Raw genomic sequence first — 18,599 nt, 5'->3', positions numbered from 1 at the left:
TTGCTTTGGCTTCTGGTAACCATCGGGGCAGCAAGACTCTTCGCTGGGATGACTAGGTGAACACGCTTAGCTTTGAGCTGTTGTATTATGGGAGTCTGGATAAAGCATCAGTCATAAAGTTCTTCCCTCCCGGGATGTACTTCAGGGTGAAATTGAACCAGTTGAAATGTTGCGCACACCGCATTTGTTTAGGAGATAGCCTTTGAGGGGTCTTCAACGCCTCCAAATTTTTGTGATCAGTCCATATTTCAAAAGGGTGTTTAGCCCCTCAAGGAAATGTTGCCAGGTCATCAAAGCCTACCTGACAGCAAAAGTCTCCTTTTCCCATATAGCCCATCGTCTCTCTGTCTCTGTTAGTTTTCGAGAAGTATAAGCGCGAGACTGCAGGTGCCCATCAGTGTTTGTTTGCAGTAACACTGCTCCCACTGCCACATCACTAGCGTCAGCTTGGATGATAAACGGTGAATCCATGTCTGGGTGTTTTAAAACGGGTTCAGCTGCAAAGTGTCGCTTCAGTTTTTCAAATGTGGCTTGACATTCCATAGTCTACTTTAATGGCTTCCCCGGTTTGGGTTTGGCCTCCCCTTTAGACTTTAGTAGATTTGTAATGGGTAGGGCAATGCTGGCGACAAGGGAATAAATTAACGATAAAAATTCGCAAATCCTAAAAATCCTTGTAATTGTTTGAGGGTGCGGAGTAGCGCCCATTCAGTGACAGACTGGACCTTTGCTGGGTCCATCTTGATGCCATCGTGGGAGATGTGATAACCAAGGTAATCAATTTTTTCCTGATGAAATTCACATTTAGACAGTTTGGCGTATAGTTCCGCGGCCCGGAGTTTCTTGAGTACTGAGCGCACCAATTTCACATGTTCTTCACGTGTTTCCATGTAAATAAGGATGTCATCAAGATAGAACATCATGCTCTTGTACAGGTGATCATGTAAAACTTCATTTATTAGTTGCATGAAAACTGCTGGTGCCCACTGTAGGCCAAATGGGAGTACTCGGAGTTGCAAACTACCAAGCGGGCAGTTGAAAGCAGTTTTCCATTCATCTCCCTCTTTAATTCTGACTCTGTAATAGGCTTCTCTTAGGCCCAATTTCGTGAAAATTTTTCCTTTACCCAATTGGGCCAACATATCCTTCATCAGAGGGAGGGGGTAGACATTCTGTATACACACAGCATTAAGGTTCTTGTAATTAACACAGAGACGAAAGGAACCATCTTTCTTTTCTCTAAACAACACTGGAGCAGCCACTCGGGGCCTAGCAGGTTCAATAAACCCCCTTCGCAAATTTTTGTCAATAAACTTCCGTAATTCATCCATTTCATGAGGGGTCATCGAATAGATCTGGGATTGGGAAGTTTTACCCCCGGGAGGATATCAATGCTGCAATCTGTGGTACGGTGAGAGGGCAATTTATCAGAGGATTTCTCACTGAAAACATCTCTTAGGTCCCAATATTCTTTTGGGATTTTCTCTTCCCCCTCAATTTTCTCTTGCCCTGCGGCTGCTAGGTTAGATTCAGCATTAGCAAGTTTGGGAGCCTCTCCCTCAGGGGCTGTAGCAGATCAGATGCGTATCCACCCTTTCCTCCAATTGATGTGTGGGTTCCATTTACGTAACCAGGGTAAGCCCAATATAAGAGGCCAGTCCATTCCCGGTGCGACAATAAAACTTATTGTCTCTTGGTGAATTCCCATCCACATATCTATTGCTTCAGTTACAAAATGGGCAGGGCTCCCTTCAGCTATTGAGCCATCCAGCTGGCAAAAAGCAATTGGGACTTTTAAAGTTCTCACTTTTAGGCCCAGTTTTTCCACCACTTCAGGGCTAACGATGCAACATGTGCAACCCGAATCTAAAAGGACCAGCATTTTTTCTTCTGCTCCAGTAGAGGGCACTTTAAGTTCTACTGGGGTCATGGGGCCCGATTGGGAACTTACCAGATGTCCATCATCAGATTCGGTTTCACTTTCCTCCGATGAGGAGGGTGGTTCCTCTTCCCCTGGACCAGGACGGAACTGCACAGTAGGCTCCACCCCTTTCATGGCAGTCTCCCTCCTCTTCCCAGGCTGTTTATCTGGCATTTTCTCCTGCCCGGCAGAAAGTTTTGGGCCCATCTTGGTGCGGCAGTTTGCTGCTCGGTGCCCCTCCTTCCCGCAACGGAAACAGATGATTGGCCGGGGCTTGCTTGTAGACCTACTTTTCCCTCCTTTTGGAGCTCCTTGTGTTTGGGAGGGGTAGCCTTCTCTTTCTCACTGTCTTCACAGTACTTGTCTCAGGCTGAATCAATTTCCACATCCGCTGCCAATTCATACCAGGGCTGCAATCACCACCACCACCACCACCGTTTACACAGTTCTGGTATATATCTTTATTTAAACCATCCATAAACCCGTCCATCAAAACCTCTTCGGACCAACCCCGCATGAAAACAGACAATTCACGAAATTCTTGTATATATTCAGCAACTGGCCTATTCCCCTGGGTAAGGGTTTTAAATCTAGTTCTTGCTTTTTGCTCCGTGAGTGGATCATCAAAGCGTTTCCTCAGGGCGGCCATAAATCTATTATAGTCTCTCAGTAGGGGGAGTCAGCATTATGCAGGGCAACCATCCAAGCAGCAGCTTTATTTTCTAATGCCATCGTAACCATTCTTACCTTGGCCTCTTCTGTTGGAAGATCTTCACCGAACTGTTGCATGTAACTCCATACATGAACCAGGAAAAACCCTAAATCCTTAGATTCCCCACCAAATTTCACACCAAATGGAGGAACTTTAGCCATCCGGCGTCTGTGGGGGGCATTAGAAAATAAAGCTGCTGCTCCCCCTCTTAGGATGGCTCTGGCAGCTGCTGCTGCTGGGGTCGGGGCTGGGTCATCCTGATAAGTTCCACTGTCTGCCCCCCCCCCGGCTCCTCTTGGGCAGAACAGGCCCTCTGCAGTTCTCTCCTCTGTTTCTGGGAGATCCGCTTCTCTTTCAGGACCACTCTCACGGAAGCATCGCCTCTCCCAAGCCTCTTCAAAGAGCTTCATAGCCTGGAACATCATCTCTTCATCTACCTCCTGCCAGGCAGATGCTGGTCACCTCTGTCTCCTTGTGATAACTCCAGCCAGAGTTTCCTTAGGGTCATACTTCTATCCCATTCCCAACGTCCATCTGGGGCGAACGGATCGTTCTTCCAAGTGTAGTCCGGCCATTCACTCCGTTTCCAAAGGGCACGAGGATGCAGCCACTCCCATGTCGTCTTCCTGGTCGCTGCCTGGGTGGGACATTCTTCAGGGGTTTGGGATTTTGTTGCACTCCCCTCGGAAAGAGTTAGCTCCAGGATGAGCACGAAACTGAGATCTTGCTTAATGTCACGGCAGCCTCCCTCAGTAACCAAGAAAGAAACTCAATTTTGCAGAATTAAGAGTACTTTTACTGGTCATGAGTAGATAGCAGCTAGGCAAAGCAAGATCTGAGGCAAAAACGCATGTAATCATAGATATCAATATGTGACCCAATTCCCGCCCCCTGGTAACCCCATCCCATAGTCCAATCCACACATTCCTCAGATGTCATGTGGGAGACATTTTCAAAAAGCATCATCAAATTGGTATGCCGGACAGTTGACCTTGGCGGCAAATCCACTATCTGCAGCATGCGCAGTAGATGGTGAGAACAACTACCTTTTTACAATCACTCCTGTACTGAATACTTCCCCACCCAAATACCATGCCCCCCTCCCCATTTCAATGGCAGCCGAAAGCAAGTAGCAAAGCAGAGGCTGACAGAATTTCTGCTAACATAGCCGAGCCTAACTTCATTCTTGAATCATTAGTTGAAACTCTTAAATGTTATGCAAGCATTCGTGCTTACCAGCATGTGTGAGCAAAGGCTGAAGGAGAACATCATTAGTAATTACAATTTCCCCTGACAGAAAAGCTCCTGGCTGTGGAAGTGAATCATATATTGGAAAAGTTCATCCAAGAAGAAAAGCTTAGATGTCCAGAAGCCAGTGCTATGCTTCGAATACAGAATTTTCTTTGGTGGACCTAAGCAGGTCAGACTTCTCTTGGGATAATATGTTTGGTGCATTATTAAAGGGAAAAGAAGATCATGCCCATTGACATGTTGAATAAGATAATAAAATATTCAATTCTGGACTGCCCAAGGAAGATGAGATAATGAAGCAGCCTATCGATCAGCATCCTCAGTGAGGGGATGTACTCTTGAAATGATGATATTCCATCTCTCAAGTTTGAGTTCAAGGTTGAGGGGAAAGTATGACTTTCTTAAGGTACTTTCCTCTTGCTGAACTTTCCTCACATATCTCATTCATGCTTAATATCTTTAGAAACTATCTTTCCACCATCCAATGGCCACACCTGGATGGTAATGAGAGATGTTATCTTTCAGGCAGCAGCTCATCTGGAGTAAATGTTCAGCAACTTATGTTGGGATGAGTCACTGGCTTATTTTACCTGAATGATCACGGACTAGATAGAAATCCATAGTTCATTTAAATGTTTCTGTCATCACTTTAGCACCTGAACTAAAGTACCCACCACCATCCATCTACAGCCCAACTACCCATCCTTATCTCCAATGCCAGTGTTGCCAACCTGGATGGATAAGATGGATCTGGTGGCTTTGATACCATATTTAGCATATCTTGTTTAATCTACAAAAAATAATTAAGTGAAGCCTAAGCATAAGAGAGCTACTGATGTAGTTGCTAAAGTACTGAGCTAGAAACTAGCATATAATAAGTTCTAGTCCTCCCTTATGAATGAAAGCTACCTAGTTAACTTTGGGACAGTCACTGTTTCTCAGCCCAATTCATTTCACAGGATATTGTTATGAGGAAAATAGGGGGATATGAGTATCATTATCTCCTTGGAAGAAATAATAATAATCATTATTTACACCAATGTGAATTGTACAAACTAAAGGTGGGATGTAGATTTAATGATGATGATGATGATGATGATGATGTAACATTTTCAAATTATAGATTTGTCTCCTGTAATCATTTGGAAGAGTAATGGTTTACTCACCCTCATCTTTGCACAGGCATCTTGTGTAGATTCTGTACCTCTTAATTCTTTTACCAGCATAGAACCTAAATACTTAAAGGATACACAAATAATTTGTTTTCTTTAGTTAAGAACAGTGTTAATAATTTAAGTTTTGAAGCAGATTTGCTATTCCATTTTTTGTACTGAATAATAGCAATAACATTTAGACTTATATACCACTTTACAGTGCTTTACAGCTCTAAGCGGTTTACAGAATCAGCCTATTTCCCCCAAAAATTTGGCTCCTCATTTTACCAACTTCAGAAGGATGGAAGGCTGAGTCAACCACGAGCCAGTGAGCCGGCAGTCAGCAGAAGTAGCCTGCAGTACTGCATTCTAACCACTGTACCACCGCAGCTCATGATGATCATAATCATGATGTTCTCCAAATATTCTGATGAACTACCTAACTGGTAAATGGATCTGAAACAGTAAAATTTCAACTTTTTTGTAACATTTGAGCAAGCTGTCTTTCTCTCCCATGGCTCTTTTCCTTGCCTCATTTTCAACTAGTTTTGTTCCCCACTTTTGTTCTCCTTCCTTAAATAGCTACCTCTTCACTTTGATTTGGCTAGTTAACCAACCCCAAAATATCCTTTTCAGTCATGTTGGTGCATATACATTTAGAATTTTATAATTCTAGAACTCTGAATGTTCATAACACTGGAATATCTTGTTGAAATCATTTTAATCATACAAGCAATACAGGGGGTCTTTGACTTATAACCACAATTGAGCCCAAATCTTTTATTGCTAAGCAAGACAGTTGTTAAGTGAGTTTTGCCTCTTTTACGACCTTTCTTGCCACAGTTGTTAAAGCGAATCATTGTAGTTGTTAGATTAGTAACATGGTTCTTAAGTGGAATCTGATTTCCTCATTGTCGTTGCTAATCAGAAGATTGCAAAATGTGATCATATGATACTGGGACACCACAACCATCATAAATACCATATTTTTCAGACTATAAGACGCACCGGAGTATAAGATGCATCATGATTTTGAAGAGGTAAATTTTTTAAAAAAGTTTTTGCACTCTGCAGGCCTCCCAAACCCTCTGCACGCCTCGTTTTTTTGCCAAAAAAAAGGGGGGGTGCAGAGCTCTGGGAGGCTTGTAGAGTCCTCCTAGGAGCTGCGGGAGAGCAAAAACGAGCAAAAAACGGGCCATTTTTTGCTCGTTTTTGCCCTCCTTCGCCCCCAGGAGCATTTTGCAAAGCCTCTGGACTTCCATTTTTGCAAAGGGGGCAGGGTTTCAGTAGGCCAAAAATGCTGTATTCAGTGTATAAACACACCCAGATTTTCACCCTCTTTTGTGGGGGGGGGGGGGGGAAAGGTGCGTCTTATTCTCCAAAAAATACAGTACATGCCATTTGCTGTTTGTCCAAATTCTAATCAATTGACCATGGAGATGCTGCAGTGGTTTAACTGTGAAAAAAGGTCGTAAGTCACTTTTTCACTTTTTTCAGTGCCACTAAAACTTCGAACGATCACTAAACAAATGGTTGTAATACGAGGACATACATTACTAGGTAATGTGTATTACCTATTCACTGCTACTGTTTATATTAGGGAGAGAAAATAATTAGCCACCTTGACGACAATCCAATTGCCTTCCCTAAGTTAAGCAATTTTCAGTTGTTTGAATGGAAACATTCTGTTTGATTAACTTACAAATGCTTTGTAATCACATGACTGGAAAATGAGTTTCTCTGGATGATGCTGCCAGTATTGTACTGGTGTTGATCCTGTAGCTTCATTAGGAGGCCTCAATGTAATCGATGGTTCACCCCAGTCTCCAGTCTGAAAATAAGTCAAATTTCCAAAACAAAGTAAGCTATAGGAAGGTTAGCTGGTAATAATGCTTTTTTGCATTTGTAATCAGTTTCTATTCACTGATTCTGAAACTGAATATCATTTACTGCATGTGTCATACACTAATAAACTAATTTACTAATACTATGTGGACATTTCATATTTCATCTGAATTTTCTGCAGCTAATGTCCAAAATATCTTAGCATTATTTAAAGGAAATTATTGCTGACATTTAGTGGTTAAGACAAGGTTAAAAACTGTGGAGACTGTGAGTTCAAGTTCTGCTCTAGGCACAAAACCACCGGGGAGACCTTGAGCTACTCACTTTCTCTCAGCCCTAGGAAAGAGGCAATGGCAAACCACCTCTAAAAAAACCTTACTAATAAAATTTCAGGGACCTGTCCAGGCAGTCTCAGAGAACCGGACATGATTGAATGGAAGGGGGTGGGGTGGGGGAATTACAAACATAATATTTTACAGGAGAAATTAAAGAGAGTTTCAGATACTTGGCTCAAAATGGGAAATTCAATTAAACAAAGCACCTGAAAATAAACACCTACAATGTTCACTACTAATATTACTACAACTAGACTTGTTTCATGGAAAAGAAAATCCTATTTTGTCCAGTGGGACTTACTCCTAAGAAAACCTATTAGTATTGTAGTATTGCACCACCCTATAAGTACTTAAAAGTACATTCTAAAGTAAACCGGTGGGACAAAAAAATTATTGTAAGTCAAATTGCTAAGCACTACAAATTAATATTCTTACAGAAGGAAAGAAACATTTTAATATAATTTTCTTAGGAGTAAGCCTGACCAAATAAAATGGAATTAATTTTGGAGCAAATCTGCAGGGTTTTCTTTTAATTCACAAAACAATTACACTTAAAAGGCACTTACTAAAACAATACATTAAATTAAATGCTAAAAATAATTTCTATTTTTAAGTACTTAGTCCCTGCTGAACTGTTCTTAGATGGACAGAAATTGCAACTAATCATTAACATTTTATTAATCTTTTTTAAACTTGGAAACATAACACATTAGCAAAAGTAACAGAAAAACATAATTTTTACTAATAATTCTGGTCACAAGAATGTGCTTTGATTTCTCAAGTCAGGACAAAGCAAACATAATAAGCATTATATACATATATACATATACATATATGTATCTCTCACATCTATGAGCCACATTAAAGACAAAGACAGAAGTTTATACAGATCTACAGTGACAAGCACAAGATAAAATTGAAGGCACCAAAATTTTCTGTTTAGTGGAAACCGATGCAAGACTACAGAAATTGAAGCAAACAGAAAAAGCTTTGTGCCAACATTGCTATATATTAGTTGAAGGCTGACAGTAATGCAATTCATCTTCTTTTCTTAAAAGTACTTAAAAATATGTTGAATAACTGTTTCAACATTTGCATTCTTCCAAATGAAAGGGTTTTTTAAAATAAAAAAATGACTAATAAAGTGGTAAGTGAGTAAGTCTCCATCCTTACAGCAGATGCATTTTTCTCTTTATCTTTCTTAATGCTGGGCAATGCCAGCATTTCTTGTGCAATATAGCAAATACATACAGAATAATGTATTTTTTAGCAAATATTAATAGTATTCAGTATTAATAATGTCAATTAATTATAGCTTGAATCAAATGCTAAACCCATGCAACTGATTTTGCAAAAGCAACTTTCTTTCCCCTTTCCCCAAGTAAGATGGAAACATTTATGACTGGAACTCTGATTCCCTAAGGGAAAATCTCCTCAATTTGTATGGATCTGTGTCATTTCAGGCTCTCTATTCAACATAGCTACCAAAATGTCTACCGTATTTTCTGGCGTATAAGATGACTTTTTAACCCAAAAAAATTATTTCAAAAATCGGGGGTCATCTTATACACCGGGTATATCGAGCACACCAATTCCAGCAGCTGCGTTTTGCCTTGAAATTTGCTGTCCCGGCAACCCAAAGGGGACATTCTCCCAGCGGCATCTCAGGCACTCCCACCTTAGCCGGGATGGAGTGAGGACGGCTGGGCGCAGTTTCGAGCAAGAGCCGTGGGACGCAGGGACATGCAGTCACTAGAGGCAGGGGAGGCATGGCCTCACCAGTCATGAGGAAAAGGAAAGAATTTTAAAGAATTTTTTAAAAATAATTAAATCCAAGGTAGTTGCTACCAGATTCACAGTGACTTGGAACAGTGCTTTGTGTTAACCATAGGAGGAGGCCAGAGAAATAGGGGCCTCCTGTGCATAAGGAATTTTTTGCCTTTTAAGAATTAACAAAGGGTTAAAATGCAAAGAATTCCTTATGCAAATGAGGCACGTATTCTCTCGCCTTCTGCAGAGGGCATTTTTAGAGGCTTTTTAGAGTTCTCTGGGAACAACTAGCTCAGTCTGACTCAGAGCTCTGGCCTTTCATGAGGGGAGGGGAGGGCAGGCAGAAGCAGAGTTGAAATCGTCTCTGAAACAGCTGGAAAAGGTGCGTGTGTGGGGAGGGGGGGAGGAATTCAAAAAGTTTGATCAGAAGGCAGCAGGGGAAGAGGGTGTATGGCAGAGGAGCTGCTTTCAAGCCTTTGGAAAATATATCCTATCCAACTTCTGTGTTTGTGTTTGTTTGAGAGTGAGTGAGGGATCCAATTTTTCTGTGTGTGTGTGTCTGTTTGAGAGAGGGGGGAGGGAGGGAGAGAGGGAGGAAGGAGGGGGAGGGAGAAGAAAAAAAATGGGAAAACTTATTTTGCTAGGGGGGAAAATGCTGTCGCTTTAAATCGGAACTGAGCATGCCTGGCTGTGGAATTCTGGGAGTTGAAGTCCACAAGTCTAAAAAGTGCCTCACCAGCCCTAAAGCTGACCGCACGTCACTGGTGGCATGAGATGCAAGCGACGAAATGGGTGATCACAGGCATAAAAAGCGCCATCCCACGGTCCGGGAACCAACCAACCAAATAAATAAAGTTGGCTTCGCTTCCTAGCGCGGCAAGAGAGAAAGTTGCCTGAGACACAGCTTCTCTTGGGAGGTAAAATGGGAGGCGCCCCACCGGTGAAAGGCGAGTGAAGGACGCAGTGATGGGAGAGGCTGGCTGGCCGTCCCCAAAGCCAGCTCTTGAGGCAGGAGGCAGAGATGAGGCCCAGGGCTCGCTTCCCTGCCTCCTTTCTCCGAGAGCTGCAGGCGGCAGGGAAAATGAGGCTTCTTTGCCAGCTTCCCAGCTGGCAAAACAGAATTTTTTGCCAACTGGAAGGTGTATGTGAGAGAGAGGGGGGCAAGAGAGAGAGAGAGAGAGAGAAAGAGTAAGAGAGAAGGAAAGGAAGTAAGGGGGAGAGAGAGAGAGAAAGAGAGAAAGAGAAAGAAGGAAAGAAAAAGGGAGAGAAAAGGAAGGAAGGAAGGAAGGAAGGAAGGAAGGAAGGAAGGAAGGAAGGAAGGAAAAGAAATAGAACTTATGATCACAATTGAGCCCAAAATTTTGGTTGCTAAGCAAGAGCATTGTTAAATGAGTTTCACCACATTTTACAAGTTGGCCATTCAGTAGTATTCTGTCACCGGCTGCCTCCTAGCAAATGGGCCTGTTGGTGTTGCCATTTATATAAGGTATTTTCGAGCTCAACTTAATACAGTATTATAACATTTAGGAGAACCCAGCTCCAGATGAGCAGTGAATAGTGTGGTTTTTGTAGTGGGCCTGAGCTGGGATACTATTAAGATAGTAAAGCATAGCATTTCTGACATTTTAAAGTAGGACTTTTTAAAAAATCTGATCGTGAATAGATTTGGAAGGGATGTTGTGATAAATAGCCCCCTCCACACAAACAGTGTATCTCTGAAAACAAGACAGTAGGAAGAATCCTAATTGTTCTTTAATGGAGTTTTAGAAACATTTGCCCACAGGATTCTGAACAAAATGATCTTTTGATCTTATCTAGTGGGATTCTTATGTGGATAGCTTAAAGAAATTATTCTATCAGGGGAACAAATAAACTAAATGACATACATATCATATATGTCTTTTTCTTTCTTACTCTATGACATCAGCCTGTGATGTGAAGGGACATTCTAACCAAAAGAAAGTTCAGTTCCTATGTGTCAAAATTATTTAATTTTAAGGAAAGTGTGGTTGATCAGGGCTATTGCATTATTAAGTCATTTAAACAGTGAGATTAGTGAGGAAAAAGATTTGCAAAGGGGATTGGGGTTGGGATTAATGCTCCCTGGCTATTGCTCATCTGATTCTTTCCATTTGGGAGGACTGCCAGCTAAAGCCACATAATGAATAAACTACTTCTGGAGAAGTGCAGGATAAAAGAAGGAGAAAGAAGACATGGTGAATGAGCTCTCTCTATTGTTTCTCATCTCCCCTATCATCATCAGTTCCAGTTTGATTGACAGCTTTGAAAATAAACAGCATGGCACCCCCTGGGTTTATCATTTTATCCTTCCTTTCAGCTTTAGAGTGAATTAGGAAAAGTTTAATCCACTTGCAATGTTTTATATTACATGTTTGATGACAAACAACCTTAAGTTTATAAGTGACAGTTTTCCTGCTAACTACCTGCATGTCATAACCACTTGAATTAAAATTACCATATTGAAATCAAATCTGATGTTTTTTTAAATTTTTATTTGGTGTGCCTCGGAAGAGGGGTAGTCTTATACAGCGAGTATAGCCCAAACCCTATATTTTAACAGGAAAAGTAGGGTATCGTCTTGTATACCCAGTCGCCTTATATGCCGGAAAATACGGTAAGTAGTATTTTATGGTCTTAGAAGGGCTGCAGTGAAGAGAAGGGAGATGTAAAGCTGAGATGTAAAGGTTTATAGGAGTTGGACAAAAGTGTTCTAGAGAGTGCCTTCTTAATTATTTTATCCATATTATGCCACTTTATCTCTTTTTCTCAAACTTGGCATCTTTAAATTGTGTTCAATTGCCAGAATTTCCCAGCCAGCCTGGGGAATTGCCCTATATTCTCCTCTAACTTATATGTCCTCTTTCCTTTTAGTTATTTTTCGTTTCTTATCTCTTAACCTCACTCTCCCATTACATATATCCATTTCTGCTACTAAGGTTGTTCCTTCTTCTGTGACTTCTCTATATCTACCTCAGGTGTCTCTTTTGCATTATCAGGATGCATTGTAAAAATAATATGCCAAGTGTTTGCTCTCTAATTTACACAGCAGAAGCCATGATTGTTTTAATTGTTTGAGAACGGAATAGCCTTTGTTACGTTGCTCACAGCTCTCTGCAGGTCATTCACTAGGTTCCCTCTGTGTGGTTCTGGGATTTTTGCTCATCGTTCTTGTGATCATTTTGACCCCACGGGGTGGGATCTTGCATGGAGCCCCAGATTTATCAGTGGTCTTGTATGTCTTCCATTTTCTAATTATTGCTCCCACAGTTGATTTCTTCACACCAAGCTGCTTGCCTATTGCAGATTCAGTCTTCCCAGCCTGGTGCAGGTCTACAATTTTGTTTCTGGTATCCTTCGACACTATGGTCTTCACCATAGTGGAGTTTGGAGTGTGACTGTTTGAGGTTGTGGACAGGTATCTTTTATACTGCTAACAAGTTCAAACAGGTGCCATTAATACAGGTAATGAGTGGAGGACAGAGGAGCCTCTTAAAGAAGAAGTTACAGGTCTGTGAGAGCCAGAAATCTTGCTTGTTTGTAGGTGACCAAATACTTATTTTCCACCATAATTTGCAAATAAATTCTTTCCAAATCAGACAATGTGATTGTCTGGATTTGTTTTCTCATTTTGCCTCTCATAGTTGAGGTCTACCTATGATGTCAATTACAGGCCTCTCTTATCTTTTTAAGTGGGAGAACTTGCATAATTGGTGGCTGACTAAATACTTTTTTGCCCCACTGTATGTCAGAAAGACTATGAGAAACCAAACTATACTTAATGTTATAATTAAGCATATGAGGTGAGATGTGCGGCAAGTAAATCAAATAAATAAATACATTTAATTATTTGAGTTTGCAATTATTCACACACATTTATATACTTCAGTAATCAGAACTGTTTACAGAAAAGGAAATTTAATATTATAAACAAGCTTGCAATTATATTGTCCATTTACTGAAGTAATTTTATTAATGTCACTCAAAGAAATGTGACTGCATTCAGTAGTTTTGTTTTTGCTTTTACTGGAATAGCTTGTCAAGGCTATATTCAAGGTAACACTTGTTTTACAGCTTTGATCCACAAAGTAGTTTTAAAAAGCCAAAGGCAGAGATGGAAAGATTCCTCTCTCTACTGTAGTCCTCCCTGAGTCAGCCACAGATCAAGGCAGGAAGCCCAGAGACCTATGAAATAATGATTCCATTTTTCACTGAACTTTTCCTTGTTCATTTGTAGCCCACTGTATAGCTGCAACCTACTTTTTATTGCAGATAAGCTGCATAACTACAAGAAGATATAAGGGGGAAATATTATTCAGATATTATAAGAAAAATATCCGTATTGTTTCCACTTCAAAAATTAGAAAGTGACAATATAGCAAAGTAAAAGAAATGCAGTTCATGTAATATATACAGTATATATAGTGGATATGGAAAGTATACACAGACTTATTAAAATGCTACATTTTTTAGATTTATTTATTAAATTTGTTTGCTGCCCATCTCACCACTAGGTGATTCTGGGTAGCTTACAATGTTAAAAAAAATAAAACAATACAAAAACATTCATACAATAATTATCAAATACTATAAAAATACAAATTATCAGCCATAACTAAAAGATGGGGAGGAGGGGGTAGGATGAGCAGGTGGGGGAGGATGGTACCATTTTATATTGATATCAAAAATATCATAATTCAAATTAATTTTAAAACTACATTTATTTAGCAGCTCTTCCCAACGTTGATGGGTATTTGAAAAATGATTATGTCCTAGGAGAAGGAGGTACCACTCACGGGACAAAAATTAATTATGATATTAAAAATTCCTTAGCTATCTAGGAAAAGATTCACTCTGCTGATTCCTAATTATGTTGTTCCACTTGAATTGTGTTAGAAACCCTGATCTGTTGGGGTGTCATCAATCTATTAGATGTGGAAACTCTTATTTCTGTGCTATAGCTCAACCATTGACATTCCCATTTTCCTTTCAAATAGAAATAAAATAAAATATGAATACCTCCTATTTCATGCCTTGACCTAGTGAAAAAATAAGATACTGAATATAACATCTGTTTTACTTTCTGGCCTTTCCTTCTCCAACCTAATTCTTTATTGGGACAAGGAAGCAAATGTGGGAATAAATTCTGATAGCATTCACCCTTTCTTTTCAATTATACTACAGGTAGTCCTTGATGTAAGACCACAGTTGAGCCCAAAATTTCTATGCCTAAGTGAGACAGTCGTTCAGTGAATTTTGTACCATTTTATGACCTTTCTGGCCAAAGTTGTTAAGTGAATCACTACTGATACAATGTTAGTAACACCGTTGTTAAGTGAATCTGGCTTCCCCATTGACTTTACTGATTGGAAGTTCACAAAAGGCGATCACATAACCCCAGAACATTGCAACCATCATAAATATGAATTAGTTGGCAAGAGTCTGAATTTTTATCCTGTGACCATGGGGATGCTACAAGAGTGGTATGTATAAAAAATAGTCTTAAGTCACTTTTTTCAATACTGTTGTTACTTCAAACAATCACTAAATGAACTGTTGTAAGTTTAGGACTATCTGTAATAAGTCATCTTTAATTTTCCACATTAATAAATATCATATAGTAAAAAATTTATTATGTTATAATAAGAATAGTCAAAATTGGTAGTGTTAAATGAGAAGTAATGTATCGTGATTGTAAAAATGGATAGATTTTTACATGATAATTTACCTCCCATTTTTGCAAAGATAGGTTTAGGTTATAATTACAAGTAATTTCCATATTTTGTTTCATTATACTAATATGAGTATTTCCATTGGAAATTGTATATGTATTATGAATATGACCAGGAGATCCAGTACTACCCACTTTGCATATAAATCAGGAAATTTTAAGATGAGTAACCGGGACCAGTACCAGGATGTACTAGAAGACACGATCTATAAAGTACACTGTGGTAACTGTTTTTGACAGTTATTTTGGAGAAAAAGTCTTGACAGACTCGAAAGGAGACCATTCTGGGTAGTAAACCAGAAAGACACATAATACTGCTAAATTGCAGAATGTATGCAGTTTACATCTTTTGTCTTTAAAGATGAACAGACAGCCCCACCTGAAACAAAAACTGAAATACGGATAAAGGAATTGAAAAACAAATCACACATTGCACACCGCAGAACTAAAAACAAGTATCCAGTTCCTGCTCTTTCCAACATGTTAATTGCACATTATGAAAAACAAATACATAACAAACAGAATCCTGGAAATTATTAGAAATACACACCGCCTGTTGAATTCCAAAAAGCAACGCACCTATATCAACACTAAAACAGCACAATGAACAGCAATGCAGTGACAACATAACCATTTATTGACATATCTTACATTATGAACCTGATGGACTGCTGAGTAAGGATATCCTGCATTCTGGTTGGTCCATATTTCACAGACAGACGACTGCTGATATAAATAGAAACTATATCTCATCTTATAAATAATAATAATTCCTTAAACAAAAGAAGAATTAAAACATTGCACAGAGCATAAAATGTAACTGCAAAAATTTAAAAGAAAGAAGAACTATTCATTTATTGCAGCTGTCAATACTCTTTTTAATGTAATTGCTGATAAAACCATTACAGAACATGAAATACAGTATAATCCAGTTCAGAACAATGAAATTATTCCCCGTTTATGGATTAAAGCTTTCACAGCAGAGAAATCCAGTTTTCCTGTCACACTCCAGTCTTTAATTTTATTCCATAGCTGAGCAGTTTCCCAATATAGTGGGTGGGTGGGTGGGTGGGTGGGTGGGTGGAGGGAGGGAGGAAGGAAGGAAGGAAGGAAGGAAGGAAGGAAGGAAGGAAGGAAGGAAGGAAGGAAGGAAGGAAGGAAGGAAGGAAGGAAGGGCCTTAAATGATCAAATAAATTATCAAACAAATGTAACTGCTGAGCAAAAGGCATTAACATTTGGGATATTAACTGCAGTAGAAGCAAAACTTCCACTGTTTTAATGGTTAAGTCACCAAAAGGGAGAACAACTCTTCGGTATAGATCACCACACTTTATTTGCTGCAATAATTAGCAGTAAAAACTGCACTCATAGTTGTAAAATAGCAGTTCAAATGCTACAATTTGTTGTTGGAAGTATAATTACAGCCAGTCAGGAAAGATTCCAGCACGGCAACTGTGTCAAAAAGAACAGAAAATCAGCTTTCTGTCACTAGACAGCAACTCCTGATGTATTTTTCCTTATTTGGAGACCACAGATGACTCCAAGATAATAGTTCATAGTAGCCAAGCAACTAAGCACCAGATATAGCAGCTACCTGGGTCTCCTGAGCGGGCAACAATGAAAGGTAACAGATGAGAAATGCAACTGCATTCTTTGGAAGTAGCTAGCAATTAATACATCAATAGCTTAACCACAGTATACAAAGCACAGCCAGCAGTTAAGACAAAGAGTGCAAATGTAATACTGGTATCTAAATAAAGACTGGATTTCAAACAGACACAGCTTCCTGTGAAAAAAAAATCTTACTTGAAATGCATTTTGGTCTTCAAAATCTGAGCTTCTTTCACTAATAAATTATATCATTACTAAAATTCTGAGGGTGTTGGAAGCTGACTTTCTCTGAACTGCCCAGAAAGAATGCTACAATTCAATACTAAGAATTTGTATCATAATCAAGCAGTTATCATTAATCAACAAAACAGGTACTTTGGCAGCAAACAGTCCAAACTATTTACCAGTTACACATATTGGATAATTGGCAATTAAGTATTGCATTATGTGTAATTTTGTAAGATTATGAAGTGTTTGCTTCTCCAATAAGTTTTGAAAATGAAGATGTAGCAAAGGTCTCAAGCATTACCTGGAGCGTTTAATCTGGGCAAAGATTGCAACAGGCTAGAGGCCTTCTGGGTATGGAAGGAAAAAAATAACAAGGCAGCAAAAAGCCTGAGGACAAAAATAGATAAACATGCCAGATTCAGCAGTTCTCCTCAAGGAGTAAATCTGCCGAGAGCATGGCCTAAATTTGCACTTTATAATGCTTTAGAAGGACTGATGGCTTGCGGAATAACATAGTTTCTCCCTGTTTGAAACACAAAAATTTCAATACAAATACCCTAATAGTCCAATTTCAATATTAATAGCCAGTTGTGGGGAACAAAGGCGGCATGGAGACATGGTAGCTAGATCATAACTAAAAGGCACTTATCATAGCTCAGATTATACTTCTAATAAAAAAATCCAATTGCCTTTCAGACAGCTGTTTACAACTTCTAGCATTATTAGATCTTTTTTCTAAAAAAAATAAATTAAAATTAAAATTAAAGAGATCTGAAATGTTCCTAAAAAAGATCTAATAGGATTCTGAAAATAATTTAGTCTGACAACTGTCATGCCCAAGGGTATGTTTTACTACTTAATTAGTTCTCTGTCTTCTAATGTTTCAATTACTAGATATGAGAATTTTGCATAAAAAAACCTAAACTATGGATGAAAAAGGGTTTAACAGTTGCTATTTATATTGGTAAGGAAAACTATATTGAAGAAGCACCCAAGCTAGCTTTGTATACAAGTGCCAAAAATGAGTTGTCTTCTCTACTCATATTCAGGGCAACAGCACAGAAGAACTCTGGTCCAAAATGAAAAATATGTAAACTATGTGAAAACATTTTGCATGCCTGTTTTATAAACACAATTAAAACTGGAGAGAAGAATAGGATGTACCTAATTTTCATACTTTTGCTTCAGGATGAGAGAGTTTCAGAGAGTTGGAATATACACACTTGACTGAGATTGTAGCCTGAGAGATCAGAATCAGAAACCCTTCCATGTTGTGGATACTTCTTCCATTTTGAGCATTCCACAGCTGTTATTTTGATAACAATAGACTCTGTAATGCATAGCCTCCCTGTTTTGACCCAGTTATCTCCTCTGAAAACAAAGCTCGAGATTATGCATAATCTCTTTCTTTAGGGGACCTACTCAGCTTCATGAACTTAGAAGGAAAACAACAGAAAACACAACAATGTGCACGTTATAGTCAAAGTATTTCCAAAATTATTGTTTTGGGTACAAAATACTGCAAAAGACAAAGCATATGTTACAATAGCTTCCTTCAAAATCTGTTAGTGTGTTGCTGTGTTTTGTAAATACAAGAACCAGAAGAGCTAGAAATTGGCTAAGAACACTCAAAAACACATATTTTTGGCTCTATCAGGTATCTAATATCTAAATAAAAACTAAAGAATAATCAAGTGAATGTATCATTATAATATTTTTTTCTGCATACAAAAAGTATTCTGATTTCCCAGTATTTATGATTAAAGTTAAAAAGACCATAAAGTTAAAAAGGCTACCACACTGTTTGAAATGCAAAAGGCCAATATATTTTTTAAATTTGATTTTGCTTTGGGAAAGCCTATGTAGATAGCTTTTATATACTTAATATACTTCATAGTGAGTGAGTTGAATGATACATAAATTTTGATTACAGTGGTCTGACCATAAAGTTTAAGACATTGGTTTTTCCTAACTCCTGGTTGTAGCACTAAGATTTGTTCAGCTTTTTAAAAGTTTTAAAAA

The 18,599-nt window shown here is 39.0% G+C and overlaps 1 protein-coding gene across 12 annotated transcripts in view; it reads right to left on the bottom strand.

Moving 5' to 3' along the window:
• Positions 1-18,599, bottom strand: part of ANKS1B (ankyrin repeat and sterile alpha motif domain containing 1B) — a 286,081-nt gene that overhangs the window by 20,160 nt on the left and 247,322 nt on the right. For 4 of the 12 annotated variants that reach the window (XM_087723307.1, XM_087723308.1, XM_087723310.1 and 1 more), the window contains exons 20-22: positions 15,389-15,463; positions 6,741-6,869; positions 5,051-5,122 (exon numbers count right to left, since the gene is read on the bottom strand). In XM_087723307.1, the coding sequence (XP_087579433.1) occupies positions 5,051-5,122; positions 6,741-6,869; positions 15,389-15,463 (276 nt within the window). The remainder of the gene's footprint in view (positions 1-5,050; positions 5,123-6,740; positions 6,870-15,388; positions 15,464-18,599) is intronic. The other 8 variants (XM_087723309.1, XM_087723311.1, XM_087723316.1 and 5 more) reach the window with 2 other exon arrangements.

The sequence above is a fragment of the Thamnophis sirtalis genome, unplaced genomic scaffold (assembly GCF_051295495.1).
Source record: "Thamnophis sirtalis isolate CommonGarterSnake01/CBP01778 unplaced genomic scaffold, rThaSir2_p1.2 scaffold_9, whole genome shotgun sequence".
In the NCBI taxonomy this organism is placed as follows: Eukaryota; Metazoa; Chordata; class Lepidosauria; order Squamata; family Natricidae; genus Thamnophis; species Thamnophis sirtalis.
The sequence above is the reverse complement of the archived record's forward strand: the minus strand, read 5'-3'. Positions and strand labels throughout refer to the sequence as shown.